Source organism: Cervus elaphus, chromosome X, assembly GCF_910594005.1.
Source record: "Cervus elaphus chromosome X, mCerEla1.1, whole genome shotgun sequence".
NCBI lineage: Eukaryota > Metazoa > Chordata > Mammalia > Artiodactyla > Cervidae > Cervus > Cervus elaphus.
The window spans coordinates 42652584-42675577 of record NC_057848.1 but is presented as its reverse complement, the minus strand read 5'-3'; the positions used below and the strand labels follow the sequence as shown (position 1 = coordinate 42675577).

The following is a 22994-nucleotide window of genomic DNA, read 5'->3' as shown; positions in this document are numbered from 1 at the left end:
GACTTCCCGTGAAAGCTTCTCCTTCCTCTGTGTTCCTCCAGCCCTCAAGCCTCTGTTCATAGTCTGGACCTTACTGTGTTATCATCACAGTGTGTGTCTCTCCCCTCCCAGACTGTACAATCGCCAGGTCTAGGCTCTGAGCTTTTTCAGTGTTGTATTCTTCGTAATGCCTGGTACATAGTAGGACGTAAGTTCAGTTCAGTTGCTCAGTCGTGTCCGAATCTTTTTCTACCCCATGAACCACAGCATGCCAGGCCTCCCTGTCCGTCACCAACTCCTGGAGTCCACCCAAACCCATGTCCATTGAGTCGGTGATGCCACCTAACCATCTCATCCTCTGTCGTCGTCCCCTTCTCCTCCTGCCCTCAGTCTTTCCCAGCAACAGGGTCTTTTCAAATAAGTCACCTCTTTGCCTCAGGTGGCCAATGTATTGGAGTTTCAACTTCAACATCAGTCCTTCCAATGAACACCCAGGACTGATCTCCTTTAGGGTGGACTGGTTGGATCTCCTTGCAGTCCAAGGGACTCTCAAGAGGCTTCTCCAACAGCATAGTTCAAAAGCATCAATTCTTCTGCACTCAGCTTTCTTTATAGTCCAACTCTCACATCCATACATGATCACTGGAAAAACCATAGCCTTGACTAGACGGACCTTTGTGGACAAAGTAATGTCTCTGCTTTTTAATATGCTGTCTAGGTTGGTCATAACTTTCTTACCAAGGAGTAAGCGTCTTTTAATTTCATGGCTGCAATCACCATCTACAGTGATTTTGGAGCCCCCAAAAATAAAGTCAGCCACTGTTTCCCCATCTATTTCCCATGAAGTGATGGGACCAGATGCCATGATCTTAGTTTTCTGAATGTTGAGCTTTAAGCCAACTTTTTCACTCTCCTCTTTCACTTTCATCAAGAGGCTCTTTAGTTCTTCTGCCATAAGGGTGGTGTCATCTGCATATCTGAGGTTATTGGTATTTCTCCTGGCAATCTTGATTCCGCTTATGCTTCCTCTGGCCCAGCATTTCTCATGATGTATTCTTCATATAAGTTAAATAAGCAGGATGACAATATACAGCCTTGATGTACTCCTTTTCCTATTTGGAACCAGTGTGTTGTTCCATGTCCAGTTCTAACTGTTGCAAGAGGCAGGTCAGGTGGTCTGGTATTCCCATCTGTTTCAGAATTTTCCACAGTTTATTGTGATCCACACAGTCAAAGGCTTTGGCATAGTCAATAAAGCAGAAATAGATGTTTTTCTGGAACTCTCTTGCTTTTTTTGACGATCCAGTAGATGTTGGCAATTTGATCTCTGGTTCTTCTGCCTTTTCCAAAACCTGCTTGAACATCTGAAAGTTCGTGGTTCACGTATTGCTGAAGCCTGGCTTGGAGAATTTTGAGCATTACTTTACTAGCGTGTAAGATGAGTGCAATTGTGTGGTAGTTTGAGCATTCTTTGGTATTGCCTTTCTTTGGGATTGGAATGAAAACTGACCTTTTCCAGTCCTGTGGCCACTGTTGAGTTTTCCAAATTTGCTGACATATTGAGTGCAGCACTTTCACAGCATCATTTTTCAGGATTTGAAGTAGCTCAACTGGAATTCCATCACCTCCACTAGCTTTGTTCGTAGTGATGCTTCCTAAGGCCCACTTGACTTCACATTCCAGGATATCTGGCTCTAGGTGAGCGTGAGTGATCATACCATCGTGATTATCTGGGTTGTGAAGATCTTTTTTGTACAGTTCTTCGGTGTATTCTTGCCATCTCTTCTTAATATCTTCTGCTTCTGCTAGGTCTGTACCATTTCTGTCCTTTATTTGAGCCCATCTTTGCATGAAATGTTCCCTTGGTGTATCTAATTTTCTTGAAGAGATCTCTAGTCTTTCCCATTCTATTGTTTTCCTCTATTTCTTTGCATTGATCACTGAAGAAGGCTTTCTTATTTCTTCTTGCTCTTCTTTGGAACTCTGCACTCAAATGGGTATATCTTTCCTTTTCTCCTTTGCTTTTCACTTCTCTTCTTTTCACAGCTATTTGTAAGCTCTCCTCAGACAACCATTTTGCTTTTTTCATTTCTTTTTCTTGGGGATGGTCTTGCTCCCTATCTCCTGTACGAACTTCCATCCATAATTCATCAGGCACTCTGTCTATCAGATCTAGTCCCTTAAATCTATTTCTCACTTCCACTGTATAGTCACTAGGGATTTGATTTAGGTCATACCTGAATGGTCTCGTGGTTTTCCCCACTTTCTTCAATTTAAGTCTGAATTTGGCAATAGGAAGTTCATGATCTGAGCCACAGTCAGCTCCTGGTCTTGTTTTTGCTGACTGTATAGAGCTTCTCCATCTTTGATTGCAAAGAATATCATCAATCTGATTTCGGCATTGACCATCTGGTGATGTCCATGTCTAGAGTCTTCTCTTGTGTTGTTGGAAGAGGGTGTTTGCTATGACCAGTGCGTTCTCTTGGCAAAACTCTATTAGCCTTTGCCCTGCTTCATTCTGTACTCCACAAGGCCAAATGTGCCTGTTACTCCAGGTGTTTCTTGACTTCCTACTTTTGCATTCCAGTCCCCTTTAATGAAAAGGACATCTTTTTGGGGTGTTAGTTCTAGAAGGTCTTGTAGGTCTTCATAGAACCATTCAACTTCAGCTTCTTCAGTGTTATTGGTCGGGGCATAGACTTGGATTACTGTGATATTGAATGGTTTGCCTTGGAAACGAACAGAGATCATTCTGTCGTTTTTGAGATTGCATCCAAGTACTGCATTTCAGACTCTTTTGTTGACTATGAAGTCGGTCAAAATATCTGAGATCGAGGCCTGTTTGTCCAAGCAGGCTAAGAAGCTTGTTTCAGTGCACGTTCTGCTTCTCTGTGTAAAGCCCTTCTGAGTAAAGCTCTACCTGGCTTGTAAACAGTGTTTAATCAGTGGTTCCATTTGGCCAGTGTTGACTCAGCACTTCCTGTGGAATGGAGCTTTGTGAGCGTGTCCCAGGCCTCACGCTACAACTGGGGGCACCTGCCTTTTCTCTGATGCATGAAAGCAGTCTCATTAACTGGGCCTTGTGCCTCACTATCCCTCTCCACCTCAAGCACCAAGCCATACCCCCTGTTCATACTTTTCTTTCTTCTGCTATGCCCATGGCTATTCAAGGAGTATTTATTATGCACCTATTGTGTGCGGGGTGCCAGACTGTACACTTGAGTCCTTGGGCATATCCTGTCTTCTGTGATTTCGGGTATGGAATTTGGTCTTCCCTAACCAGATCGTAAACTCCCAGAGGGCAAGGGCGTGAATCTTCTACTCCCTTTGTTTCCCTTTAAAGCCCCTGAAACAGAACTCAGCTCAGTGATGGGCACGTGGGTAAATACTTGGGGACTTGACTTCTAGGCTCGAGAGTTTGGGGCAACCTCTTGCTCCAGGATAGTATGAGACCAGGAGCGTCCACCTCAGTCAACAGTGTGGTTTCTGTACATGTCTACTCTTGGGGCTCTCATACTCTGGGAAAAGCGAGCAACGGTTCCAGCCCCCTCCATTCTCCTTTAGTCTCTCTCCACGCATAGTCCCTTGTGTCCCATTCACCTGCCTTCCGAAGGCACTTCGCGTCAGCAACCATAAAGACTGGCTAATCTGTGTATCTGCTTATTATTCTGCTTATTTTCTGTCTTTGTTTCCTACGCACTCAGCCACATCCCAGTTACCTTCTATTGTGATTTTCTGAACAGGCAAAGCTTGGAGTAGGCCTCTTCTCCCTACACAGCCTGGGAGCTTATGAAATGCCTCCTGATGGTGGCAGCAGTGAGGGACACTGCGGCGGGGGCGCCGAGGCCCCCACGATGAGCCGCAGCTGTACTGGGGGTCACTCAGTGCCTTTACCTGGAGTTCTCAGCTTTTGTCTGCCTCTTTTTTCAGGCCCACCTGCCATTTGCTGTCATTGGCAGCACAGAAGAACTAAAGATAGGTAACAAGATGATGAAAGCACGGCAGTACCCCTGGGGCACTGTGCAAGGTGAGTGAATCTCCGGGAGAGGGGCTATGCTCAGCAATCCCCTTCTGTCTGTCCCTTTGCTTTTCCCCCACCACTATGTGACCAGTTCCTCACTTGTCCCCAGTTTCTACTCATTCATCTTGGGCCTCAGGCATCTCTAGGGGTCACCAGCAGGCAAACTTTGGCTCCATACCTGGATTCTCTGCACTGAGCAAGCTCTTTGTGTCCAACGGAGAAAACATTCCTAAAACAAAAATAAATGTACTTGCAGTAAGGTAGGACAGAAAGTATGAGAAAGCAGGTGTACCCACTTGAGTGTATGAGATGTACAAGAACGTCCACAACAGTGTTGTTCATGATAGCAAATAGTTAGAAACAACCCAGAGCCATTAAAAATAGATTGGGTGAATTGCAGAATGTTCAAATAATGCAATATTATACAACAGTGAAGATGGATGACTATACATCCACAGCAATGCATCTCACAAACAGCACGTTGAGCTAAGTAAATCATAGACAGATACAAGCTGTATGATTCCATTTATATGGAATCCAAAAGTAAGACAAAACTGAACTTTAGGAATTCATGTGTAAATCGTAAAAAATTAAGAAAAATGAGGAAAGGGTAATCCCCCAAGTCAGGATGGTGGTTAAGTCTTGTTGCAGGGAAGGGGAGGCATGAATGAGATCAGGAAGAGACACAAAAGGGGACTTCCCTCGTGGTCCAGTGGTTAAGACTCTGCCTTCCAAAGCAGGGAATGCAGGTTCGATCTAAGATCAAACCAAGATCCTGCAGTGCAGCCAAAGTTTACCAAAAAAAAAAAAGGAAGGGATGTCTAGGGAGTTGGTAATGTTTCACCTGGGCCATAGGTACTTTGGTGTCCTTTTTTTTTTTGATCCTTTAAACTGTACATTTCAAGCACTCTTTTGTTTTTATTCTTACTTTGCAATTTAAAAACAGACTATTGCCTATAGGCTTGAGAAAATTCCTTTTGCAGTCTGCCTGACACGTGTTAAGTAAGGTACCCTTGGTACTAGTCAGGGTTACTATATGTGAAAGGGTGGTTGGTTTACCATAAACTCATCCCGTGTCCACGTCACGTCAAAGGCCAACATCCTCTAGGGCACGCCAGAGACCCTCTGGTGATAGCTGGCTTTTCCACGGGTAGGACCACGCCGGTCATGACAGCCATGCTGACTTTGGGTCTTCTTTACCATTTGTGCTGGGGCTGTTCCTCCCAGAACATTTGCAAATGCTTTCTGGACCGACAGTCCCACCCTGGGAGTGAATTTTGGAGTCTGAGAGACAGGAACCTGAGGCAACATGAGGAGAAGCTAACAGATAGGGTCCCAGTGACGTCCCCTGACTCAGACCACCCCGCACCTAACCAACAAAGAGGATTTTCAAACTGTTTCTTACAAGTTGGAGTTCACTGTTCTGAGGAAGAGAAACTATGCATTGTCCGAGTCTTTGAGCAACCTTGGAGCCACTCCTTCTGACTCCACCAGGGCCTACTCTCCGTGGATGGAGGACGAGATGGTGCTGGGAAGTTGCCTGGCTGATACGCTGATACATTTTATGAAGTGGGGGGCTTTTTCCTGAAGCCAGTGGATCTTAAGCAGAGGGGTTACATGAGCCCAACTGCAATCTGCTGTCACCCTGCCCCATGCTGTCATTCCAGACACCCTCTCCACACGGCCCCCACGACCTTCTCCCAGACCTGTGAAACAGAATCTGGGGTAACTGTGCCTGTTCATCTCAGATGCCACTATCCCAATGTGGTCAGGCCAGACACCCCCACTCCAGCAAGGTGGAACCATGCCTGGAGACACTCTGCTGGTCACCATTGCTGCCATCAGGCCATTATTCACCCTTTAAAAACACCTGTTTTGAAGCATCTACCATCCAGATGGGCTACACTTGTGGCTCACATCCCTGCTTATCACAACCATCTAGCCATGTCCTAGTTCTACACTCTCATTCTGTGGACTTTGATACCTGGTCATAGGCTTTGCCTATCCTTTAGATGACCTGGATTGGAATCCTAACCCTGCGACTTCTAGCTGTAACATTGCCTAACCTTAATGAGACCGTGCAAGGATGTGTCCCTTATCCGCCTGCTGAATTCCTAGTCTTCCTTCATGAGTCATCCTAGGGGTCTGTCCCCTCTTTGGTAAAGTCTTCATGCTCCCTGAAGTTCTCAGGACTCCCTTTTCTGGACTTCTGTGGTTCCCTGGCTATATATCTCATGTTGGTAATTTTTGCATTGTATTGCAATTGTGTGTTTGCATCTGTTCTTCCATTAAACTGGAAGCTCCTATGGGCAAGACCCCATGTGTATGAATTCCCAGTGCCTCATACTATCCTGGAGACAAAAGATTCTGCAAGTATTTATGAGACAGATGGCTGAATGTCCATTTGCCATTGTCCTAAAAGTGGTGCGAAGCAAACATTCCTGTGAGTGTCTGATGGGTAAATTTGAGTTGAGTCTAAATGTCTACCAGATGTCTTCTTAGATACTTTTATGGTATTGCTGTTTTCCATTACTGAGGGATGTCACTCTTATAATTTTTCATCTGCCTTTTTAGTAGAAAAACTAATTACGAGGCAACATCTCGAGCTCTATATGCACAGGTGAAAAGGTGGTGTCACCATTAGACATTTCACCTCTTGTTTTGTCCATTTCTGCTTCTTCTGGCCTTCCTTTCAATGGACTTTCAATACCTCAACCCCTGCCATGCAGTTGAAAATGAAGCCCACTGTGACTTTGTGAAGCTGCGGGAGATGCTGATCCGAGTCAACATGGAGGATCTCCGAGAGCAGACCCACAGCCGGCACTATGAGCTGTACCGCCGCTGTAAGCTGGAGGAGATGGGCTTCAAGGACACCGACCCTGACAGCAAACCCTTCAGGTACCTCTCCCACCAGCCCTGCCCAGCTCAACTCAGCCCACCCGGGGGCAGGGGGAGGCCTTGCCCTGGAGAATTCACAGGGGAGGCGAGACACAGGAGCCCAGACCTAGCGCTGGAAGGCTAGGTCACTCACCAGCTCCATTTGCCTGGCCCTTCTCTGCCCTGGGACACCTGCCAGGGGATGCTGTGGCATGGTGGGCTTGGTAAGCCCTGCTGCCGTGCTTATAAGAATGGGGGCGGGGAGGAGGCCAGGGAATGGGCAAGGCCGATGGTCTCGCTGCCACAGGCATTTGCATGGTAGCTGTGAGCCCTGAGCCTGGGCCTTGTGCTTCAACATGGCAGTTTGTGCCTGCCCGCTGACCCACATTCTTCATCAGGCTCCTGCTGCTCTGTCAGGTTTCCAGTCTGTTCTTTACCCCTCTCCCCATGATCCAAACCAGGTGGGACCTGGCAGCAGTCACCACACAGGTATTGATGAACTTCCAGCTCTTCATTACTGCCCTTTAGCATTTGTGTTCGAGTGCAAGGTTTGTTTTGACCACCAGATGTGAATAATCGTTGACACCTCAAATCAGAATCTTAGATGCTTTCAGAGAAGAGGAAAGTTTTTGAAAGCATTGCTTCAAATGCCTTCAAATAACTATGCTGATGGGAGCTATGTGAATAAGTATCTGATCGATATGCATAATATGTGATGTAAGCCTCACATTGTAAATTACCATGTCACATGTAGTGCCCTGTGTTGGAACATTTCAGGAAATGTCAGGCCTTGATAAACAAGTAAAGGGCTTGCTTGTGGGATAAGAAGGCCTTCAAATGGCCTCTCAGATCCTACAAAACCTGTTCATAGCAGAAAGCCAGCCTGGAGACATAGAATAGCCATTCCTTTGGGGATGTCTGGTTCCGGAGGGGTAAGTTCACTGCCCTTCATGGACAGGGACTGCTGGAGCCCCTGGAGTTGAAGGAAAACGTTTTGGTCTCTCTGATGGGCATTCCGTTAGCTTTCTCCCTCCTACCCTTCAGACTGCTTTAATCTGCATCTGCGGGGGAAGAGGTGTCCTCTAGTCCCCTCCTCTCCTCCTCGGCTCCATCCTGACTACCTCTGTTTCTCACATCTTTGCCTTCTGCACGCTTTCTCTGCTGGCTCCTTTCCATCTTGTGGGCAGACATTCTTATCCTAAAAAACTCTCCCTCACTCTGCTCCTTGTCACCAGCCTCTGCCCTGTCAAGGAGTTTGGCTGCGACAGGAAGGAGAGAGAATGGTTCTGTATTTACTGGCTTCTGCTCCCACCATGCCACTGAGTAGAGAGGCCTCTAGGTCAGCAGTCACATATTCCAGTGTGATCTCTGAGCCCCATCTTCTTTTTTTTTTTTAAAGAATTTTTTGAATGTGGACCATTTTTAAAGTCTTTATTGAATTTGTTACAATATTGTTTCTATTTTATGTTTCGGTTTTTTGGCTGTGAGGCATGTGGGATTTTAGCTCACTGATCAGGGATCAAACCCACACCCCCTGCATTGGAATGCAAAGTCTTAACCACTGGACCACCAGGGAAGTTCCCCATCCTTTTGTTAAAATCTCAACACAGTGCTTGATACTCCTTCCCGCTCCCTCCCTCCTGAATTCTGTCTGTGGTTGGCTTTTCTAGCACTGGTCTCTCTGGTTAGAGTCCTCTCTCACACTGCTTTACTCCTTCTCAGCCTCTTCGGCAGATTTGTTTCATTCAACTTCTTCCTTTCCGTGTTCTTTCCGAGGGCCTCTGCTACTCTCACTCTTTGTGGCTGGTTCTTTCTGCTCTCACAGTCCTAAAGACCATTTAGAAATAGATCACTCCTAAGTTAAAATGTTACTTTTGAGCTCAAACCCAGTGATCCCACTGCTTACTGGATATTTTCACTTGGCCGTCCATAGAGGCTGTATCTGAAACTCAAGCTGTCTCAAATTTAATTCATCTCTTTCCCTCTCAAACGTACTCATTCTCCATTCACCTGAATCATCTTTGACTCCTCCCGAGTCCTTGGAGTTCTGCTTCCCTCACTGGTCTCCCTTTCCCTTCCAGCCTTCACATTAAGATCCCTTCTTTCTTTCTTTCACTGCATCGGGTCTTCATTGTAGCATGCAGGATCTTCATTGTGGCTTGAGGCCTGCTGTCTGGTTGTGATGCACAGGCTCTAGAAAATGCAGCCTTAGTAGTTGCTGCCTACGAGCTTAGTTGTCCCAAGGCATGTGGGATCTTAGTTCCCCAACCAGGGATTGAACCCATGTCCCTACATTGGAAGGCGGAGTCTTAACCACTGGATCATCAGGGAGGTCCCAAGATCCCATCATTTCTTACTTTGATTGTTGGAAAGTCTGTCCTTCACGCAATGCCCAGAGTGGTCTTTCGCATTTTCAAATTGGATCAAGTCAGCCCTGCTTAAAATGTCCAAGTCTTAACAGGGTGGCCAATGCCTGCCCTCTCCTGCAACTCTCAGGAACCTTATCTTCCACTGCTCCAGCCACATGGGGCCATGCCTGACACCCCAGGTATATGCCATTCCTTCTCCACATGTGCCTTTCCACAGGGTACCCTCTTCAGAGCACTCACCCTCTTCTTCACCAGGCTAACTGCTATTTCTATAAAACTAAATCCAGGCTGGGGTCGGGGGGGACAGGGAGACATAACCTAGGCATCTCCCACTGACTGGGAGTTCCTTGATGGCAGGCACATGGCTATTGGCTCCAGGTATTGAGTGACTAGCATAGTATCACTTAATTCTGTGTCCAGCACATGGTAGAGTCTCATCAAGTGTTTGTTGAACTCACTCATTAATATGGTCAGTTTCAGAGCCAGGACCTGGCGGCATAGTGCAGATGGAAGGACCTAGATTATGAGAGGAAACCCAGCGTCAGGTCCCAGCTCTGCCTCTAACTTGCTGTGTGATCTTGCTGTGTGTCCGCCTCACTTCTCTGGGCCTTATCTGTAGAATCAGAATATAGAAGCAGGTGTTCCAAGTCACTCCCAGTTCAAAGCCAGGTGCCCACAGCTCTGTGCTTCTGCTTTTGCATGTCTCCAAGAATTGAGGAAGGGAGGGTGGGGGAACCCAGGGAGGATCATTGGGGCTGTTTTTCATTGAACAAGAGCCATTCCAAAGGCAGGGAAATTAACCTGACCATGTTTGCAGTTTACAGGAGACATATGAGGCCAAAAGGAACGAGTTCCTAGGGGAGCTCCAGAAAAAAGAAGAGGAGATGAGACAGATGTTTGTGCAGAGAGTCAAAGAGAAAGAAGCTGAACTTAAAGAGGCAGAGAAAGAGGTAAAATGTGGGTTGGTGTGCTAGGTGGGAAGGAAAAGGAGGCTGAACTTAGGCAAGACAAAGGTTTCTGCCCCAAGAGAGCAGCTGGGGGAACCTTGGGGCCTCAGGCGGGAATGGGACACAGCATCTGTAGCCCTGCCTTGGCCGGCACAGACAGGCTGTGAGATCTGTGTCTTTTCCATCCCTCAGTCCCCAAGGCTGGGATATTTTCTCACTCTTTGTTATTTAATTCTCTAGACCCCCACTGTCCCATATAGTAGCTGCTAGCCCTTGTGGCTATTAAATGAACTGAAATTAAATAAAGTTTAAAACTCTATTTATCATTTGCATTCACCATATTTTAAATGCTCAATCTTCATGCAACTCAGGGCTATGAGATATTAAACATTTCCATCACCGCAGAAAGTTCTATTGGGCAGCCCCGCTCAACACTTGGGACCTGACATTGCCCCTCGAGGTCAGGGGCAGGCTGATTTTTTTGCCCCCCTTTCTGGGAGTTCATAGCTCAGAAGGGACAGTTGATCACTTTCTTGGCGGTCCTGACCCATCCTGCCTGCTCTGATGGCCTTGGGGAAAGATGGTTCCAGGGAGTCCTGGGTACCGTGTTGAATCCTAAGCCAGTAACAGCTGGTGTGTTTCCCCACCCACTTGAGTATTCTGTTCCATTTCATGCTAGTGCTAAAGAACATCAGTGCAGCTGTAGTGAGTTTTTAACTAAGGCTTGATGGTCTATCTGGACTTTAGTTAAGCCGTGACTAATAGACTGCAGTTAGCCCTCGCACCATTGCCTTGCCTCGAAGGTCCCACTACTGATTCCCCTACTGCTGCCAGATTAATTGGCCTCAGCCACAGTTTTGGTCATGTCAGCAACTGCTTCAGCTCTCTAGGCCTTGAAACCCATAAAGAAAGGCAGCACTTAATTACTTCCCAAGTCTCTTCCTCTTTTAATCTGCCAAGACTCTCCAGTGTTATTGCCAAAGCCCATGGCAAGAGAATTGACTTCATTTCAGTTTCACTTTTCAAAAGAAAAATGTCACCTGGAACTTTTAGGAAGAGAGGTAAGGTGATCTCTTGAATGAATGAAAGGCCAGTAAGCAAAAGCCAGGTGGACACCACTGGTCAGCAGAGCTTCTACCAGCAGCCTACCCTGAGTGACTAGCGGGAGCTGGTTGACCCAACAAGTCTGTCATCCACCACCCCTTACTTGGTGACAGGCCCAGATACCTATAGGACACCCAGCCTCCTCCACGGTGTGCTGTGAGGGCTGCAGAACCCTCCATTCCTTCCTGAGTCCTCAAAAGAGACTGAAATGATGCTTAAGCTGCTCTTACTACTCAGGATACTTTATCACATTCCAGTTTGTTAATCACCTACACCCCCAATGTGTGTGTGCTCAGCCACTCAGTTGTGTCCAACTCTTTTGTGACCCCATGGACTGTAGCCCACCAGGCTCCTCTGTCCACCAGATTCTCCAGGCAAACATATTGGAGTGATTGTCATTTCCTGCTCCAGGGGATCTTCCTGACCCAGGGATCCAACCTGCACTCCACTCCATTATTCTTGCCTGAAAAATTCCCAAGGACAGAAGACGGGCCACAGTCCATGGGGGTGTAAAGAGTCAGACACGACTGAGCATGCATGCACACACACCCCTAATTCCCTGATCCACTTATCACAGTAACATGCTAGAACATTGTTGCTCTTCTCCTTTGGGTTTCTGACTCTATTCAGGGCTAGCTGAGCCTCCCCTTGATCAAAGCTGAGGTTTCCACATTCATTTCATTTTCTAAAGTTCTTGTCTTTCCTTCCACATCCATGGACAAGTGTTTTCTTTGACCAGCTTCAGCACTGTCAAAGTTTTCTCTGCAATCTCCAATGAGCCTCCCTGGTTGGAGAGGCTAAGAAAAGGCAGGGGCCCCTTTCCTATTGAGAGATCTCATTATATGATCACCTGAAGATTGCGTTGACCTTGGGCAAATTCCTTAACTTCTCATACCTTCTGTTTCCCCATAAAATGCAGATAATAACAGAACCTGCCTCATAGGGTTGTTGTGATGATTAAATGAGTTAATACATATAAAATGCTTAGAAAAGTCAGTACCTGGCCTACAATAAGCACTCAATACATGTTCTACATTATAACTGATGTTATTATTTTTCATATGTAGTAACTGTGGGGACTCTTTTAAATAAAATGCTTGATTTAGACAGAATGCATGGTTCCCTGACCATATTCAGGAGCAGAAATGTGGAGATAAAATGGCAGAAGAGAACCATTCAGAACATGACACCCTTTGGTGACATCATAGCTGTCCCTGGCAGAAATGTCTCCTTGGATCCCAGGGTCCTTCATGGTCACAAGCCCGCCAATCCCCACCCCACCCCCACTCCATCCCTCCGCCCCCCGACGCGTGCTCTGCTCAGCTGAGCTCTGCTCTCCCCAAAACCCCTGTGCTTCCCTGCCAGCTACATGAGAAGTTTGACCGTCTGAAGAAACTACACCAGGATGAGAAGAAGAAGCTGGAGGATAAGAAGAAATCCCTGGATGACGAAGTGAACGCTTTCAAACAGAGGAAGACGGCGGCCGAGCTGCTCCAGTCCCAGGGCTCCCAGGCTGGAGGCTCACAGACTCTGAAAAGAGACAAAGAGAAGAAAAAGTAAGTGGCAGGCTGCTCTGGGGTGAGGGCCTCTTTCTGCTCCTGCTCATCCCCTCAGGCCGGTGACAGAGGCCAGCTGTGGGCTGATAGGCTCCTTTGGGCCCCTGGACCTGGTCTTGGTGTCCCCACAGGCCCCACAGATACCCTACATCTGAGGAGCTGAGAGGAGGTGAGGGCTGTGTGTGGCCTCAGAGGACCAGCCCCTCTGCTCCGCCCACTTGGGAAAGTCCTGCCAACTCAAGGCAGAAGGAGAGGGAGGGAAAGGGGAGGAAAAGCAAAAGGCAGGTGAGAGAGTAGAAAGAAGAAAGGCGGAAACGATGAGAATCTGTGAAGTTACAAGAAGGAGATGAACGAAAAGAAGGGCAGAGAGAGGGTAGCAGAAGCCTCTGGGCCCCCTCCTGTGGAAGGGCTCCCAGGCCAGCTCGCTCATCCTATGCCTGAGGTGGTTCAGCCCTGGAGCCTCCCTCACCCCCCTCAGTTCTGAGGGCTGTGGCCAACAGAGTTTAAGCACTGCCGCTGAAGGCTGCAGCCCAGTCCTGGTTTCTCACCCCTTCCTGTCCCTCCCTCTTGGGTGCTTAGTTGTCCCCAGCCTGGGGTGCTGGGAACTTGGCAGGGAATCCTCAGATGCTAATATCCTCTGCAGGCCCCACCCTCCACTGGGGAACGACTGTACCATCCGTCTGTTTCCCCTGGGATTTGGCAACACAGGACGTATGGGCTCCTGGTTACCATGTGGGTCAAGAATGCTGACCCGAGCCCCGGCCTCGCTTGCTGGGGTTACCCATTCCTCATCCCAGAACCAGAGAAGAGAAAAGCATTTCCGACGGGACCTGTACAACAGCAGGAAAACATCTAGTGGTCCCTTGCGCTCTAGTTGTTTGGGCAGTGTGACTGGAGGAGCCAAACTAAAGTGGTCTGAGGATCTACAACATGGCCATCGTCACTGCCTTCTGTTCTTAGCCACTTTTTGCTGGACTCCACTGCTAGTTACTGGCCAGAAGGAGGAAACATCTTCCTTTCTTCTCTCTCCTGGCTCATCACTTAGGAATAAAGCAGTACCACATTTCACCAAGAATAAAATGCAACAGTAAAATATCTTAACTTTGAAGGCACTAAGTTTTGCCATCTGATTATTCTTTTTTCAAAAATGTCATTTGGGCATTTTCACCAATTAGTTCAGAGATTTTTGTCACGTAGTCACAACACTGTATGTCAAAGTCACTGACGATCTCATTTTTTTTTTTTTTTTTTTTCGGTATTACCTGATAAAATTCAACTACCCCGAACAAAGCCTCTTTGGACACACTCTATATTAACTGACCTGTAATGGTGTGTTAGTTGTAGCAGCAGGAATGGATTCCTATTTTTAAGATCATAAAAGTCTAAATTAGTCTTCCAGCTCTAACCTGCTGCTTTCACAGTCCCGTGGTGTTTGTTAACAAGATCCCTGGGGCAGTTTCATAGCCTGCTGGCCGGAATTAGAAGATTCATTTGTTGGGACCCCACTGACACTCAACTATATAAATAGTCCCCATTGAGCTGTTCAGTGGAAGTTCTTCCCAGACCAGGCTTTCTCCTGGTTGCCTCCAATTAACTGACCACCCCCCACCCCTAGGCCAAAGACCCCACATAAGGAGACATGTCTCTCCAGTCTTCCAGGAATATTTGGAGCTGGTGATGGCACCCTTTTCCAATTTTGAGATGAGTGAAAACCTCACTCGCACCAGGCACATCCTATTAACAAGAGAGCCTGACAAAACAGCCTGCTCTCTTCTGTACTTTCAGATATATGTGTCTACTGGTCTGGGCTTCTTACGTAATTCCCCGAACAGTTGCCTAACCTCCGGAAGACCCATCTTTAGCCTGGTGTCACTCTGGTTCCATGGTGATGAGGTGGGGGGGGGTGGGTGAAGGGCGGAAGTGAGGGTAGAAGCATTTCTTCTGGAGAGATGGTGGTTGGATTTAATAGAGTCATCTATTGAGAATTTCCTTTGGCTGCCCTTAAAGAAGTTAAGAAAGAGTATTGGTGTTTCAGGGGATTCCTACCAGCCCGCCCTCCCATCTTCCCCTCCCCACTCCTCCTAATCTCCTTTGACCTCTAACTCTTCATTGTTTGCATCAATTCATAATATTTGATTTCTCCCCAAGCTCATTCCATCTTCATCAGCTTTTACTGTTTTACAGTTAACTCTGCTGTTTGCTGCATGCTGCATGATACCCAGGGCCCTGGTAAGCTTTATTAACTCTAAATAGAACTGGCAGTGGCTTCTAGAACACATATCCCCAAGTCTCACCCCCTGCCCAACACACATACCTAATATCAAAGAAGCTGCCTCATTGTTCTAGCCGGTTTTCTCTTGTGACTTATAATATTAGGAAATAGTCTGGTGTGATTCCAAGTGTACATGTGCAATATTTGCCTTCCTGATTAAAAGTGGGGTGTTTTCAGACTTTTCTACCTAGCCTGGGTGGAACCTGTGATAGGTATTTGAGGTTTCCATTTTAGCCATTTTTTTTTCTTAAGGAGAAAAAAATTAACTAACCTGTTACTTTCAAAATGAACTAACCTGTAGTGATGAGGGGAACTGTTGGGTTCACAAGCCTTGTCCTGCAATGTCACGGTCAGCTTTGAGCCCCAGGTTTGGGAAGGTTTCAAGTCAATGGAAACTTGCTTCTCTGTTTCCCTCTGGTGGCTGTTTCTTATCCGAGGGGTTCAAATTTTCTAATTTCATTTGGCTATGTAGTCTCTCAAAACCATAATAAAAGGGGAAGAAAGTGAAGAGTTAAATATTATAGAGAATTCCTTATACTCTATCTACAAGTACCAACTTCATGAACACCTCTGATAAGGAGATAAGCAGGTAACCATTAGTAAGATGCATTCCTGAGGGCTAGGTGTTATGTCAACAGGAGTAAATAAAGCAGCCCCTGGCATCACATAGTTTATAGGTTGATTACAGCAGTGATTAAGCTTCCATCTATTTTACTAGACTTAGGTAGTGAGTGGGGAGGAACACAAATATTTTCAATCTAACTTAATTAGGCATATTACCATTTAAAACTTTACCATAGAAACTTTCACACAGGAACAAAAGGAGAGGATAATACAATCGAGTCCATGTACCCACGCCCCAGCCCCCAAACAACTCTCAACATATGCCAGTCCTGTCTCATTTATTGCCCCCAAATTGGCTGGATTACTGTAAAGCAAAACGCATCTCATTTCATCTGTCACTACTTCAACATGGATCTCTAAGAGCTAATGACTCTTAAAAAAAATAACCACAATGCCACCATTATCACACCTCCAAATTTAACAATTCATTCACATAAAATTTTCTAGCCCATGTTCAGAATACCCTGGTTGTCTCATAAATGCCTTTTACATTTGGTTTGTTTGGATCGGGGAATATAAAATATTGGGAAGACTTCTCCGCACTCACCATGGAGTTTATGATTTAAATGGAGAACCTGCTGTTTGTCACCAAAATAATTGCTGCAGCTACTGCACCAGGGACTTTGGGCAGCTGGCAAAACATCCTACTTTCAAGCAAATCCCGAAGAGGAAGTCCACAGAGGCTTCTGAAACATAAGGCCCGTGAAATTGGGCCAAAGAAAACAACCCTAAAAGAACAATGAAATGATTTCTTGTCTGGCGTAAAGGCAAGACTTGGAGCCCTGTGCACTGACTTGAATGAAAGCTAGGAAGACACAGTTCCTGGAGTGAATGTCCATGGCTGCAGTCCTAGTGCCCAGCAGAGTGGCTGATGCTCGGTTCACGTGTATTTCCTCGGTTCCCCTATTTTCAAGGAGGAAAATAGGAAAGATGCATCCTGCTCAGTTAGCTTTCAGTTCATGAAACACAAATTAACGTGGTTTGACACAGTTTTGTTCAGCTTTCCCCGAGTAAATCATTGGTAGTGGCCATTACTAGAATGAATCCTTTCAAAACTATAATTAAAGCCACACTTAATGATCAAGAGTCAATAGGCAAACAGTGGGAACAGCCAACCCCAACCCTAAGCAGGTTGGCTTTTTCTGGCATGCTTCTCCCCAGCAGACCACAAGAGCAGTTCCAAACCAAATAGAGAGATTGCCACCTATAGCCGTCTGCAGTTGCAACAAAACGCTTCCTCTGTGGCCCACACACAGTTGTAGGTACTCTGGCGTGGGGGGCGGGGGCAGAGTATGGTATATGGACAGTAGGCCTAGCAAAGTATTTCAGCCTTCCCAGGCCGCCCAGGACATAAGCCCTTGCAGTGTTCTATAGGTTTCTTTTCCCCTGGGAAGTAGACAAGGAAGAACAGGAGAGCTGAGCTTTCTTTCATAGGACGTTTTAATACTATTCAAAGTGTTTTTCCGCACGCTATCCTATTTTCACATTACGACAGTCCTGTGAGGCAGAGGAGGAAGGTGCTGATCTTCAGTTCACAAGATGAACAAATGGAGGCGTGGGGTTAAGGGATTTACCGAGGCTGACACAGGGAGTTATTGGCAGAACTGGAATGAGAATGCAAAACGAGTTCTGGTATAAACTGCCATTCTCATGCGTGTGTGTGTGTGTGTGTGTGTGTGTGTGTGTGTGTGTGTGTGTGTGTGTATTCACTCTGAGGAAGCAACTGTACAGATAGATTGAGCTTATGCTTTTAACTATCCCTCCCCAATATCTTTAATGAGAGAAATGTGTTCAGGTAAAAAAAAATAAAATAAAACCAGGGGCTTGGGTCCACAGGCAAGGAGTTCTCAGGGACACTGTGGTGAGGAGAGTCACAATCAAGCAACCCAGGGATTCGGGCTCTGCTCCTGTGGGTGTGACTCTTTGTGACCTCGGGCAAGTCATTTGGCCACGCAGTGTTTCTCAGCCTCCTCATAAGTTAAATGGGGACCAATACAACTTGCCCCCATTTATGTCACAAGGATGAAGTTTGAATGGGAGAAATTTCAAAGTGCAGAGTGAACACAAACCAATGGATTTCCATTGTTTGGGTTTCCAGGTGACTGTGGTTAGACCCTAGTGCAGAGGCCAGTCACCACCTCCAGATACTTCTCAAACAGATCTTGCCCCGGGGGACCAGTTAGTGGACCCGGGCTCTTCAAAGGTGAAACCTCTACCCCCTTGGCATTCACTGTGGGGTGAGGCCATCACTGGTTGAGAGCCTGGCACTCTGTGCTGTGGCCTGAGGCCACTTGAAGATTTGCTGAAGGTGTTCCTGTACAAGGTGTCTGGGTCAGGAGCGCTAGTCAGGACCTAGTCATTAAGAAGAGAGAAAAGGGATTCTTGTGGCTCTTGATTATTTTGCTTGCTGATGCCATGACAATTGCCACTCAGAGGTGTGTGAGGGTGAATGAGAGAGAAAGCATGTCCCCAGAAGCCAATGCAATAAGACCTTAAGACCATCTAACATAGCTATATTCTAATTTATCCATCAGTCATGACAATTTTCTTCTAACCTTTGTTTTGTTTTTTACATTAATCCATGCATTCATTAACCCAACTTCTCTTTTCATTTTCAGTTTGGGCTTCCTGTAGACGCCCTTTTCCTGCGCAACAGAGCTGGGCCTCCCTTTCTCTAATTCCCCCTTAACACGTCTGCGGGGCACACAACCTGTGCCCTCCCCTTTCTTCCTGCCAAGGTTTATAGAAGCCCGAGAGTCTGAGGACCTTGTCTGGCCTCTGGGCAAGAAGCCAGCAGTCACGTGGTTTAAAGCTGCATCCTGCATCCCAGTGCCCCTCCCAGCGCCCCCAGCCGGCCACTCCCCGCCCCATCTTTGACTGTAACATGTGCAGGGGTTCTGTCTGCTCCACGGCACCACCAGCTTCCCTGTTCCAACTCCGAATGCTGTTTGTTCCCCCGAGGTATTTGCATCCAGCCTGGCTGGGTGAGCACCAGTCAGCAGGGCTTTCCCCCTTAGTCTGCAGTCACTTGGCTTTCCCACCCACCACTAAGCCCCTGACAGGAACCACAGCCTCTCCTCAGAGGGTTCCAGAAGGAGATTCTTCGGTCAGCCCAGCCCTTTCCAGTTTTGATTCACTCAAAAGTGACTGCACTCAAACTCTGTTAAGAACCTGGAATGAGTTTATTTGCACCCAGCCCTTCCCAGACAACACGACTGCTGAAGAAAATAGCATAAATGTCCCCTCTCTGTAATTCTGAGTACCCCACAGATGCAGGAGGGAGAATAAACCTGAATATTAGTACCAGCATAGTGTCTTATGGAATTGTTATGAGGTGTCTCACATCTCCTTTGTAATTTCCCTGAGGATGCCACACCATCTCAACAAGGCAGGGCCAGTAGCAGGTGTAAACATCCCGTGTCGTAAACTGCCAGGCTGAGTGGTTCAAGAATTAGTGTTTTTAGTTTGGCTTTGAGGAATCTTCCAGCCTATTTATTTGGTGAATTTGATGATGATGAGTTTCAATCTGTATTTTGCATGTGTCCCCCAATAAGAAGAAGAGGTGAGACTGTCAGTCGGAGAAGAGAAAAGAGATGCTGTGCCTTGGAAGGTCCCTGACTTTGCCTCTAAGGATTTGATGTTTGAAAACTTCTAGCCTGGATTTGTATAATGGGGCCTCTCTGATAGTGGCTTTGGGAACCCCTTTGAAGTTGAGAGCCCTCCCTTGTCAGGGCCATGAGGCACACTGGACTTTGGTGTTTGACCAGTGAGAAAGTGAGAGCTGGCGGTGACTGGCAATGATCCCTGGCTAACATGCCGTTTCTCTGCCCTTCCTTTGCAGTAATCCATGGCTGTGTACTGAATAGTATTCCCCGCTACAGCTGGACTGGACTCCACTTAGCCTTTTAAGCCAAGGTTCCTATTGTAACTGACAGCTTTCCTTTGGGGTGCCAGGCAGCCGGGTCCCCGGCCCCTGCCATGTTCTTCCACTTCAAGCCCCACCTCTTCTTTCTATTTCTGCCTCACAGTCCCATTGGCATTGACCATGACCTTCTTTTTTATTTTTGAGATTTTTATTTTTTGGTCACTTGCTTTGAAAACACACAATCGAACAAGGCTATGCCAAATTTTCAGGCCTTTTTGAAGTATTGAGAATGGGGAGGGGGTGTTCTCTTTTCAATAATAGATAATAACAGGAAGCAAAAAGTAGAAACAATGGAAAGCAAATGAATGCACACACTTTATCTTTTCTTGTTGGCAAAGCAAGAGGGCAGTTTTGAGATGTATTGTTTGGTGAGTCACTGACTGGTGGGTGGCCAGAAGCAACTATGAAGGTGATGCTGCCAAAGCAGAAGCTAGTTTCTTGAGAAAATCCAAGTCACACAGTGGAGCATTTTAGGAGACCCTATGCTCGGAGATTTAAAAGCCAAAAAAAAAAGCTTGGATCCTCAGCTTGGCTCAGGGAGATGCTAAATTAAGGCTGTCAAGTCTCCTTGGGAAAGGCTTCTTGTTTGCAGCTTTGACCAGTTTCACAGCTGCTTCCCAAGAATCCCAAACTTAAACAACTAACGGTCTCCATCCCCCCGCCCCCAGTAATTATTTGCATCACAAATAGGAGGTCCCCTCATTTACATTTATTTACAGATTAACTACTTGAGGTTTGAGTGGTTCTGAAAACTTCAAAAGGTATTAGAGCCACCCAGACTTTGAGAGACCTTCAGAGACTAGGCAGGAATTTTGTATGAAGAGAGACATTTGGGTCCAGAAGACAGGTAGGACCCATTTTTTGTGAGAGGAAATCGAGGTGCAGAGAAATGAAGGGACTTTGCCAGAGGTCCCAGGGCTGTTTCATGGCAAAAGTCAGGCTAAATTCAGTGTCTTCTGAGACCCGATCCATTTCACAAATGGATTCAATCTGTTCATGTTCATTCCTTGGAGACAAGTCTTTTGATGTTCAGGAGAAAATGAATAGTATTAGAGCGCCTTTGAGGTTTTTATCCCATAGAAAAATATTCAAGGATGGGGTGGGCAGGGATGGGCAAAGCAGAGAACTCTAGTCCCGCCCCTGAACTGAGTGCTTCTGCTGACGATAATAAGAGTCATGGACACCTCTTAGCTGCTCAGCTTTCCTGGGAGTCTGGAATGAGGCATGTGAGTGCAGAAGTTTAACAGGTGCTAGAGATGACCCTTGTCATCAAGGAAGTTTGGTAAACAAAAATCTAACTTGTATGTGAACATGAGACCTTTAGAAACTCAACCAAGGCTATGTAAAATAATTAAAATGCTTATTGTATCGGGTAGCTTGTCTCACTGTAAACAGAAAAATTTTTTTCCTTCCTCAGTGAAAAGATTTTTTTACTGAGTATAATTGTTACTATTAAAAAAAATTACCGTAACACTCTGTTTACTTCTGGTGAAACAAAACCAGTCATTAGAAATGGTCTGTGTCCCACCCCACCCCACCTTGGACTGGAATGGTTTTCCTGAAAAATCCCCATGTGTACACACACACACACACACCTCATTTCTTTTAAACCAAGAAGTTTGCTTTTCCAAAATGCAGAATAGATCACTTTTGGTTTCATTTATGTTTTTTTTTGTTTTAATCATTTGGCATTCACGTGTGGCTGTCAATATGTGCTTTTTTTTTTTTTTAATTAAAACAAGAAGCTTGAAACTGATGTTTGGTGTTCTTAAAACCTTCTCAAAAAAAAAAACCTCAGCAGATTTTCCAGTGGTGATGGCCCATCAGTGATCCCATTTCTCACCTGTCTTCTCCATGTATAATCTGTGCTACCTCACACTGCCCACCTTCCTGACCCTGTCTTACTTTGAATGTCCTTTTTCTTTGGCTAATTTCATGTTTTCTTTCTCTTTCCCTCTCCAGCTTTTTTTAATCTTGTCTTCAGCAGCTGCACTAAGTCTAAAGGAGAAGACTACCATTATAGAAGAGTTAGGGTTTCCATATTGTCTCAAACCAGAAACCAACCAATTCCCTCTCGTTCCAAATTGTGTGCGTATGCATGTGTGTGCATGCGTGTGTACACACACACACACACACACACACACTGTCTCTCTCTCTCTCTCTCTCAACAAGTGTTCATGTGTCCAGGCAAGAAGCTCTCTCCCAACTTACATGGTATTTTAAATGGAAGTGTCTTATCCTAACCTAACAAGGCAGGAAAACATCCGTCCGAGCTGGAGAATGGACCCAATGTAACCTCAGAGAGACAACTGCAGGATGACTCACCCAAGTGTAAGTGACTGAGGCAGGAGACCTCAGCTGTGGGTGTGGAAGTAACTGTTCACAAGTTTTTCATTTGAGTTTTCTGTTTTTCCTTTTAAACACCATTTCTCCAGTTCAATGGGTTGATTGTCTACAGCCACTATTAAACATTTCTGAATATGGACGAGAAAGTCAAGCAACATTCATATCTTCAGCATTCACAGACCTTCTGCAGACCCCCTCAGCAAGTGGGGCGAGTGGATCTACTAACATTCAGGTGGAGAAAGGAAAGGAGAGATGGGGGAGCTTAAGCTTAGTGAGAGCAAAATTACTCCATTCAGCCTTCCAAGGCCAGTTGGGGTTTTGAGAGAGGTTTCTGCTCAATGTGGGACCTGAAGAGAGAGCTTTGATGTTGATAAATCTACCCTGAATTCATTGGTTTAACTTGGATCGAAATGCCATGTGAGTGTGCTCATCCCCATATAGCCCTATGACCATTGCCATTCCACTGTCCCGTGTCTCTTGAGAGAGCCTCTTTGCATGTTTTCCAGAATCTGTGTTCATTCTTCCTTTCTTCTCCTTTGTTCTTTTTGCTCAGAGATGTGACCAGTCACTGCCCCTCTGGGGCTGTCATTCGCCAGGAGAAACATCCCAAAACCAGCACTGTTTAGCTTGATACCTTTCTAATGTCCATGTCAATTTTCAATAAAATTCAAAGAAATGCTCAGTGGCTGTGTGATTATTAGGTGATGCACGCATCATGGTTTGCCTTAGGAGGGGTGGGTGGCTTCCTTTCAAGGGGGTGGTTGGAGGGGCTCAGGGAGGCACCATCAGCCCATTTGCAACCTTCCTGGGTGGGCTGCTGTGCCCACACCCCCCATCTGGGTTTGAAATTTCCACAGGCTTGTGGCGGGGGTCGGGGGGAGTCCTTTACTTTTCCTTCATTAGCATGGATTTCACTGATCCGTGGAGCTCATCTAGGATAATAGATGGAGAAAGTGGAGTGCCAGATCCTATAG

General features: G+C 46.2%; 1 protein-coding gene across 5 annotated transcripts in view; it reads left to right on the top strand.

Moving 5' to 3' along the window:
- Positions 1-22702, top strand: part of SEPTIN6 (septin 6) — a 74696-nt gene extending 51994 nt beyond the window's left edge. The window contains exons 6-11 of one of the 5 annotated variants that reach the window (XM_043897849.1): positions 3910-4006; positions 6730-6898; positions 10064-10196; positions 12663-12853; positions 15038-15082; positions 18368-19055. In XM_043897849.1, the coding sequence (XP_043753784.1) occupies positions 3910-4006; positions 6730-6898; positions 10064-10196; positions 12663-12853; positions 15038-15041 (594 nt within the window). In that variant the 3' untranslated portion in view covers positions 15042-15082; positions 18368-19055. The other 4 variants (XM_043897848.1, XM_043897846.1, XM_043897850.1 and 1 more) reach the window with 4 other exon arrangements.
- The last annotated feature ends 292 nt before the right edge of the window (positions 22703-22994 follow it).